This window comes from Physcomitrium patens, chromosome 7, assembly GCF_059467195.1.
Source record: "Physcomitrium patens ecotype Gransden chromosome 7, ASM5946719v1, whole genome shotgun sequence".
In the NCBI taxonomy this organism is placed as follows: Eukaryota; Viridiplantae; Streptophyta; class Bryopsida; order Funariales; family Funariaceae; genus Physcomitrium; species Physcomitrium patens.
The window spans coordinates 10,748,621-10,758,468 of NC_143416.1; the positions used below are offsets into that span (position 1 = coordinate 10,748,621).

General features: G+C 36.2%; 1 protein-coding gene across 6 annotated transcripts; it reads right to left on the reverse strand.

Moving 5' to 3' along the window:
* Positions 1-2,679: 2,679 nt before the first annotated feature.
* Positions 2,680-8,302, reverse strand: LOC112285017 (uncharacterized). 6 transcript variants are annotated; one of them, XM_024525468.3, is made up of 10 exons: positions 7,678-7,816; positions 7,181-7,340; positions 6,816-6,895; positions 6,337-6,419; positions 5,714-5,836; positions 5,141-5,254; positions 4,620-4,846; positions 4,019-4,490; positions 3,703-3,821; positions 2,680-3,430 (listed from the first exon to the last, which is right to left on the reverse strand). In XM_024525468.3, the coding sequence occupies exons 3-10, from the start codon at positions 6,853-6,855 to the stop codon at positions 3,325-3,327; spliced, it is 1,284 nt and encodes a 427-aa protein (XP_024381236.1). In that variant the 5' UTR covers positions 6,856-6,895; positions 7,181-7,340; positions 7,678-7,816; the 3' UTR covers positions 2,680-3,324. The 6 variants fall into 6 exon arrangements, with proteins under 6 accessions (XP_024381236.1, XP_024381237.1, XP_090108084.1 ...); XM_024525469.3 differs by lacking the exon at positions 7,181-7,340 and having other exon boundaries at positions 7,781-7,908; XM_090251958.1 differs by lacking the exon at positions 6,337-6,419 and having other exon boundaries at positions 5,714-5,852; positions 7,678-7,853.
* Between the last annotated feature and the right edge of the window lie 1,546 nt (positions 8,303-9,848).

Below are 9,848 nucleotides of genomic sequence, written 5' to 3' on the forward strand. Positions count from 1 at the left end.
TAAAAAGAATATTAAATAATATTTCAAATTTATAATTAAGTATTTAGTATTAACCAATAGAATTACATTTAGTTTTTTAAAAAGATTTCATTCAACATATAAATGTAAAAATTAAAAAATTATACATGGCTAATAATTGATTTAGTTAGACAAAGGCAATTTTAAAGAACTAATCCAAATTGAAGATCTAGACTGATAGGATTTGGAGAATAGAAGGTACATCTAAGACACCCAATCTACATAAGAATTGGATCAATAGAGTCTAGGTAATAAAAGGTAGGTTAGTAATATGCAATCTAAATTAAAAATAAATATCTTAAAGTCTAGATTAGAAAAGATTAAGTTGGAAAAGTATATAGTTGCTAACAATGGTACAATTGGTTGCCATCAATTAATTAATATAGTAATATAATCACAAAGGCTGATGGCTACATGAAGAATGGAGGACGTACAAAAAGAGAAGAAATGAAGGAGATAGTGCAAATTATATATAATGCAAATTTAATATAAAGTTATAAATTTTACATTTCTTTTTCTATTTTGATTACATTAATGGAATAAAGTTTGGCATTGGAATATATGTATTTATATATCAATATATTGCAGCAATAAAGCATTTGCTTATCAATCATTAATCTTTAATATATATATATATATATATATATATAATGTAGATTTCAAAGTATTTTTTTATTTTATACATATCATTTTTCATATAGCTTTTATTATTATCTATCAATTAGAGTTTTTTTTTTCAACTAGTAATTAGATATTTTAATCAAATATATGGATTAAATTGCAATTACTAATAAATGTTTACTTCATCAACTGATTTAAAAGAAATATTTTTATTTATTTTTTGATTACCTTGTATTTTTAAGTTTTTTTTGTAAAAAAGTATAAATTCAAGTACTTTGTAATATTTAAAAATTATAAATAAAAACTCTAGCAAGCAACGTGCTAAAGATTTAAAAAGCTATTCATAAACCTATCGTTTCAAGTAAACAAATAGTTATTTGTAAAGTTTATTTAAATATCACATAATTTTTTTAAATCAATTGTTTAAATGTACAAAGCCACAATTATTAATTTCTTTACAACCTCAATTTACAAAAATAATTGGAACTAAGTAAAGATTTTAAAAATATGAATTAACAATTTAGTTGAAGCTTTCTTCACTTTTACCAATAAATCAGGATTTTTTTAATAAATAAAATAAGTTTTTTTAAATTATAAATATTTCATTATAAGTTTCTATAAGAAAAAACTAATATATATATATATATATATATATTTATTTATTTATTTATTTAAAGTTTAAAATAATATACTTAAATAAGATTCTAAATTAAATTTATAAATAAATCAAAGCACAAATTAAAAAATTTATATAAAAAATAAATTAAAGTTTATAAATTTAGAGTGTTGCTAATTCCACCACAATTTGCCATCCACCACATGCCATTACAATTTCTGCCAATGCCACCACAAGCTACCATAATCTTGCATTGTAAACCACAATGCACTTTATAAATATTGCTAATGCACTCCACAATGGATAAAATTCTCATCCTTGATGAATGTGTATTTTACTACTTCATAAGATGCATTGTGATGTGCAACACAAGTTTAAGGCAGCTTGTCATTACATTAACAAAAACTATGATGGCATGTAATGGATGTTAAGTTGTGGTGGCATTAGTAAAAATTATGGTGACATTGATAAAATTCTAAATTTATTACAAGCATGTAAACATAAAACTTATTACTATTACTTCAATTCAAAGTTATTTCAAAAAACAAAGTTTGTAATATACTTACAATTTTGATACTCAAACCAAATTCCATAATTCCATAATATATGTATATATATATATATATATATATATATTGTGATGGTAAATCAAGGAAGAAAAATAATACGTATATTACTTTGATGTGTGTGTGGAGAAAGAAATAAATATTTTATATTATGCATCTCTTCTTTTCAATGTGTGTTCTCTTTTCTGTTATTATTTAAAATCTGTGTGTTGTTGAAAAAATATGTGTGAGATTCTAAGTTACATTGTTTCAATTAAAATTCATTAGAACATTTTACATAGTTGAACATCAATCACTAACTTGTTTGTGCATATTACTCCCAATACAGTAGCTCCCAATGCTGGTGTACATAACTTATATCATACAATATTTATTCTCTTATCTATTCAATCGACAATATAAATTTAAAACAATTCAAAGTAAGTAATGATTTACATGATTAAAATTTGAAAGTTTGTTAGACAATGCACTTTCAAAACAAAGATGCACAATATCATATTGATGTGACTTTGCTACATCTAATGAGACTTTATTTATACCTCAAAAATAAAATAAAATAAAATAAAAAGATCAGTCAACACTGCACACTTAAACCAATTCAACAAAATTACCAAAATTCAAGCATTCTCAACAACCATATTGACAAAACACATAACACGTGTATCTTAACATGGCTCAAGCACACAGCCAGATTGAATTTTCTCGTCTATGAATGGAAAACTGGAGAGAAAGACAATAGAAAATCGGTGCTAAGTGGCGAAGAACATTTACGAAGCAGCGATCAAAGAGCCACTTATCGTTACGCATCCACCGAAAAAGCAAGATAGGAAGGCATTCTTCAAGTGAAACCACAACAAATGTGCAATCCTGCTTTATTTCATACCTTCACACACATGGATTCTGATTAAGAAAAAGAGCTCCTTCAAGCTCCGCATGTAAATGCAGAAGATTCGACGCACTCGTGTAGACGAGTGAGCACGTCGATCACAGAAGGATGCTCATGCTGCTAATAGGATGATTAGCATGAGAACATTAAAGCAAGCTAGAATGTCATGGACTGGTTTTCCCTTCGCAATAACTTTTAGCTCAAAGGGGGTAAGGACCAGACTACGACGTGGCTCCAAGGAAGTCAATCAACGGACGGGTTTGATATGACCTTGGTGATATCGACAAATTGACCTGATCAACCTGATTTTAATAAACAACCTGCTTCCTGTTGTCGGTGTGGAAAAAGGAGCTGCACACCAATTCTCGCCAAGGTACAGGATGCAGATTGCTACGAGAAGACTACATTGCTCGGTTTTCTAGAGGAAATCATTAATGGTTAATCAGTAAAGATAGTGTACCTCAATGAGAGTCTTGACCAACAAGAGATTAGGCACTCTCTACCTGGTTGAACTCTTTCATTAAAAAGTCTAGCCGCCCCAAGGGATAAAAAGAAGGCTATCTGAAAAATCCTAGCGGCCTTTCGTGAGGTATTCAAATCAGAGGTTCTCTCCCCACTTAAGTACGTATACTGCCTGGGTCTTCAATCAAAATCCGCACGTATTTTCGAACGATCTCGTCGCCTTTGGGACCCCGCCGCTTGTGGCACTGAAAGCAGTTGGTCCTATTGCAACAGCCATCCATCAATAAACGTTGCCCAACTTTTCTATGTAATTGAAGACACAAGTCCAGTAATGATGCAAGACTTGTAGGTTTTATGATATAAAATGTAGAAAAGAAAAAGAACCAAAAGTCCTCTAGCCGTTCACATCCTTGTTTCTTAACACAATATAACTGTAACATTCCTCCATTTGCAGCGCTAGGTACTCAATCTGAAATGAGAATAGAAAAATAGTACTGCACATCAGGACACTCATGCACGAACTCAACACTAACCGTCTTGGGAAGTTAACATTCTTGCATTCTTCACATTCCCAGTTACCGTTAATCCCCGGTTCTGGCCTCTGCCCACCGCCCATAGCTGTTGCATTCACTGCTGCTGGATCCCCAAATTCCTGACCAATGAGGATGTGGCACTAACAATCAGAGCTCTTCGTGAAAAGGATGAAGGTCAACCTCCCTTAAACCTTACCATCCATCTAGACCTCCCAGATAGGATGGAGAGTTTAAGGTATGTGTACCTTCCCAGGTGCATAGGATGACGGGAGATTGTAGCAAGGAAACAAATACTATGCTATAATACTGAACGTACCCGCAAGAAGTCGCTTGGACGGTCTTTAAAATCCTCAAAACGTAGACCTGGGCGGCCCATGATGCCTCGAGTAGACCCTGACGGGCTTCCGACAGCTCCTGCGGTGTTGCTTCCTCGTGCTAAATAGTTCCCTATGGTGTTACCATGTGATAATCCGGGTCCAGGTTTTATCACTAGGTTGCCTAAGACACCTGGGCCTGGACTCCCAATACCCGAGACTCCACCTAAATGGGACTGTGAAAGAAGATTCACCCCATTCAGAGAGGAGTTCAGTCCAAGTGAATTGGCTCCGGATAGAAGAGACGAAGCGGTGGACAGGCCTGGCTCTCCACCTGTTTGTACCCTCGACTTCATGGTCTGTAACCAGAGGGCAGCGGAGGCTAGGCACTCACCAGCGTCCCCTACTGGATCCGCGGATGTAGCGAAGGAGGCCACCAGTTGCTCTGCTAGTCGCTTCCCTTCGGTGGCAGCGCTACACAATGGAGGGCTCAACGATCAGTAGTCTATCCCACGGGAATGAAACTAGAATATTGGCATGGGTAGAAAATGGTTATTTGTACTGACATATTTGCAACCTTTCGGGACTTATGATGGTAGTGACCTGAGAGAAGACCGACGACCAGTCATGCCACCATCCCCGGTGATATAGTGGGATACAAATGACGGAAGCATAGGCGACTCAAAGCCTCCTCCCATCCAAGGCTCTATGTCTCCAACATTTACGTGGCTGGAACCTGGAGATATGGACATCCCAGACTGTTGAGTTTCAGCAATTCCCATGTGTGGAATCACGCCTCGATGAAGTATCCCACCGCGTTCACCTTGGACCTGCGCCAAAATAAAGCATTGATTTATGATGCAATACCAAAAACTGTATGTAAATCCTTTCTACCAAGATAATGCTTCATCCCCTAATCAGGATGCTTGATCAGGATATGATCTTTTTAGTGTTAAGAAGGAAGAATTCTTTATCGAACATTTTGGACGAGTTCACATCTATTTAGGAATCACATTACTGGTATTTGAGGTGGGACTTCTAGAAACCCAAGCAACTGCAGAAACATTCAATTAACCAACGAGAAATACCATAACTTGAAACTTAGTGGGCATGAGTAAATTTACCATTTGTGGGGGTAACCCCGAAGAACCAATGTCGCGGGAAAATTTGATGGTATCTACGTAGGCCTTCACCACTGCATCTCCAAGTGGTCCTCTCCGCTTTCCACACTTGTTGCACTGTCAATAACAGTATGACGAGCTAGTTTTAGAAGTTGACAGGTCAAAAACGTCACTTTGAAACAAAATCGCTTAAATTTCATTGATGATACACAGAGAGCCTTCTCACAGCAGATTCGTAAGAACTGGCGATGCTACTCGATGAAGTGTGAAACTTACTCATAATCTATAAATGCAATCTTTAAGACTCCGAACCCCACGTAGACACAAATGTAAGCAGGCGAGCGATTTCTCTTACAATATGAAGACTAGCTCTGGGAAGAAGACTCTACTCCCAACGTGCAAAGCCCGAATTGACTGACAGCGACGAATGGTAATAATGTTTTCATATTGGGTTCTGGATTCTCACTCTGAGTTGGACCTGTAGGACAGTAAGCTATTGCGACCTAAACAGAAGAACTAAAGGTCATATATGACCATGTTTATCACCATGTCGAAAAACAGTGAAGTGAGTAGTACCTCCGTTCGCCGGGGATAGTTGACATTGCCGCAAGATGGATCGTCGCATACCCAATTGCCATCTTCCAGTGGTCTTGGTTGTTTCCCTCGTTGCAGCAAGACTCCTTCACCGCTCATCTGAACCTGAAGACCTTGCATTCTATACATGGTCATGATATGTCCACCAGTTAAAAGACATATATCCGTGCATGCTCAACAAGTTGAGTGCTTCAACTTCTAAGGATTTCGTCAATCGAAACAACCTCTCTGCAAAAACTGATTAAATTCTGATGACTTTGAGTTCAAGCGTGTAAAGCAAGCATCAGCCTAGAGGATAAACGTCACTTCTGTCTACAAGGACAATCCGGCACGATCAGACTTTCAATCCTGCTATGAAAAAATAACACTAGTTAATTGCGTCCGACATATATGTCGTTTTGATCAAATTCTCTGTTTTTCCTCCCCCTTTCGACATGACTTATTCTCTTGAATATTATCCTTTTTTCTGTTCTATCCCAGTCATGCATATTGAATATTGCATATTCACAGTTCCATACCAGAAACGTTAAGTGACCATAAGGTACACTCCAGGAAGAATTCCGATGCCACAATCATGGAGATAAGGAAATGGAGGGGGTCCATACTTTACTACAATGTGTGAAAAAGCTTCGGTACTGTACTAAACAAGGAACTTTGCTGCTGTTGAGTATCAACCACGTAACATGAACTGCACGAAGCACAATGAGAAGGCATTATTATTCTCCGCCATGCAGTCATTCACTACTAATCTAATTCAGGGCGGCATTAAAAATTGAGACCGTAGGATTGTTCGGCGAGGGTCGTCATTGATATACGAAGAGCATTGCTGTGATGGGCAATACTTCTGAGCCCATCCGAACAATCCTTTTGAAAGGAGCATTCTCTCTCTGCTTTTCGAACATTCAGAAGACTGTAGGGATTTTTAATTTTCAATATTTTTTGGGTGTTCATTATTTTTCTTTTTCCTTCTTTCTGTTCCTGATGGCAGGAGCAGAGACACCCACTCGAATGCCCCAGGTTGTCAATTAACAGTATCGGTGAGAGAGAGCCTAGCTTATGATTGTGATGAATGGCTCATGAATACCTTGAAAGGCGTTGGGGACGTTTGGGCAGCCAGTTCGCATAATGACCACCAGAATCTTCCTCACCAAAGTACATATATGCCTGCAGATGATCAACAGTAACCCGACAGACTCAAAAACTTAGTGGCCGGCCAGGAGGATACTGCAGAAATGATGAGCCTCTCTCAAACCTATGATACAATAATGTAGGTCTATCATGCGCGCAGCGCTGCCAGCATACACATTCAGGCATCCTCTATCGAATTCCAATTTAATTAATTTATCCACCAATCCTCCACCACTCGGCAGCTTTTCCCGCATCCCAGTCCTCCACCCATCCTAAAACAATCAGCTCTGTAAACAATTCAAGGTTTGCACCGCGACGAACCTACGCGCAGAGCAACCACTTCAATGCAGGCGTTTTCGATGACTTCACTGCAGCAGGGTCCGAAATCTCGTCGCTCTAAATGCGAGTCGGTACCACAGCTGAGGAAAAAACTGAATTGCAGACAACCAAAGCCGACATTGGCCACCTCCACACAACACCACTTTTCACAATTCGATCCCCACAGTTTTAAACAAAAAAATCAATACAAAAAAATGAAAAATAAAACACTGCACTTAAAAATAAAAATAAAAACAACGACAACAACAACCGGCGCACACTTCCACTCCTGTCAAACCATACCTCGCCTACTACAGCAACCCCCTCCTCACTAGTTGGTCAATTGTGCTAACAATTGCAAAATCACCACCCTGCCCTCCCTCCCTCCCTCTCCTCAAGTTATACAACCTTTACTCACTCACCCCCACTGGGCAAAACTGAGCAACAAAATCAACGCCGTCTCAGAATCCACCCGAAAAACTACACAAAAACGGGAAAACCTGAACAACTCAACCCCGCGACGCCGCCCTGTGCACTATCACCACCACCACGCAGCCAGGCACCCAGAGAGGAGGAAATGCAGCACGCAGGCCCTGGGCGGACCTGAAAGCTCACAGCAGCAGGCAGGCAGGCAGGCACGCAACGGGAGCTCCAATGCGCGAGCGAGGCCTGGTGGTGGTGGTGGCGAGAGCGAGCGAGAGGGTAAGTAAGTGCGGAATCAATCCAGGCAACGCATGGTTGCCAAGGCATCAACCCAACGGAGGAGGAGGAGGGAGGAAGAGAGGGCATGATGAATGGGTGGCCAAAGTGAGAACGAAAAGGGTGGCCACACCTGGATTCCGCCCCCCTCATCAATCCAGTGGACGCTGCCTCCCCCGATCCATCGATCCATCCATCGATCCACCCACCCACCCACTCATCCAGCCTGCCTGCCTGCCGGCGACCGCGCGACCGCGCGAGCGAGCTTGGCTTCGGCCTCACCCAAGCCGCAGCAACAAACCAACCAACAAACCCGAAAACCCAAAACAATATCGTTAATAGCGGAAAAACAAAAACCCACCAACAAAAAACACAAGAACCAAATAATATCCCCCTCCCTCCCCCAAACATGTAATTATAAAAAAACGAAACACTGCACAAGCATCGCTGGGTTGGGGTGCCGTGGTGGGAAGTTAAAGTTACGGAGAGGCGAGGCAAGGAGATTGGCCATACCCAAATGCGGCGAGTGCCTCCCCTACATCTCACCTTTTTTTCCTTGTTCATTTTTGTATTATCTTTTTTTATATATAATTTTGGTGAGTGCATTTTGTGTTGGTTATTGTTTGTGCCTGTGGCTTGTTCTCATATTGCCCTCCACTTTTTGTAGGCTCCCATTTAACCATGGAAACAGACAAATTTGTGCCTAGAAGGAATAGGAAAACTAAAGTTATAAATAGAAAGGATAATCATCTTAAGCATAATACTACAATTATTTTTAAAAATGTGACAAGTTTTTTGATAGCTCGTGTTCTACATCTTACTAGGATCTATTGTAGTAATGCTAAAAATAAAAAAATAGATTAAGTTGAAACTATCGAACAAACTAGTTAAAAATGCTCTCATTATTATCCAAAAACTAATTTTTATATAGTGAGAAATTGATGTCAATTTTTTGGTAAATATATTATTAATTATTATTTTAAAAATAAGTTTGATCATTTTTTAATATTTAAAAAAAAATTATAGACATATCTTACTTAAACAAATTAAATCAAATAGCTGCAGGTAGAAACATATTAAGTAGATAATATCACCATTGTGAAACATCAATATAATAAAATAATATTTAAATCTTTAAACATTGAAATAAATAAATAAATAAATTCTAATGTATTTTGTAAAATAAAGTATTATTAATGAAATCATATTAATTTTTGTTTACATATAATAAAAAAATATTACTATGCTAAGACTAAAAATATATTCTTTTAAAAACACAAAAATCTAAATCTAAAAACTAGACATCAATTATGATTTTCAAATATTTTTCCAAAAATTTTGATCAACAAATATATAAACTTAAGGTTTCAGATATATAATGATAATAATTTCTAATACTTAATTAATATCTTAATTACATTATTATTTAAATCTACTTTTTTCTCTCTCTACTTATTTATAATAAACCAATTCAATGAGAATTTTATTTAATTTTTTAAATCTAAAAATATAAAAATGAGTAAAACAAAATGCAGATTTCATATCTTAAATTTTAGATTACAAAATTTTCTTAAACTCATCAGACACATAAGTAACTTTTACTTTTTATTATTTTTTCTCTTGTTATGTATTAAAGACTGTAATGAAAAAGACTTTAAACATGATTTTTTATTTAAAATATCAAATTAAAATAATTTTATCTTTCTAAAAAAAAATTAAAACATTATATTTAATACTTAGACAAAAATTTAAGATTTTTCAAAAATCTATAAATAATATGAAAGATTCTATAAAGACCTAAAAATTCATGTTTGGAACATCAATTTTTCTTCTAATAATGAATTCTACAAAAAAAACAATGTTTTTAAAAATAAATTCTAAATATATCTTTTTATATTTCTATATTTATATTTAACCATCTTTAAAAATATCAATTAGTATAAAAAAAATAATAATACTTAAAATGCAGTAA

Bases quoted from the DNA above. Each gene is read 5' to 3' on its own strand.
- LOC112285017 (XM_024525466.3), bottom strand. From the start codon at position 8,287: ATGTTTGGGGGAGGGAGGGGGATATTATTTGGTTCTTGTGTTTTTTGT. The intron at 5,255-5,713 runs GTACTACTCACT...TGTTATTGACAG, and splicing joins ACTATCCCCGGCGAACGGAG to TGCAACAAGTGTGGAAAGCG. The intron at 3,431-3,702 runs GTTAGTGTTGAG...CTGTTGCAATAG, and splicing joins AATGTTAACTTCCCAAGACG to GACCAACTGCTTTCAGTGCC.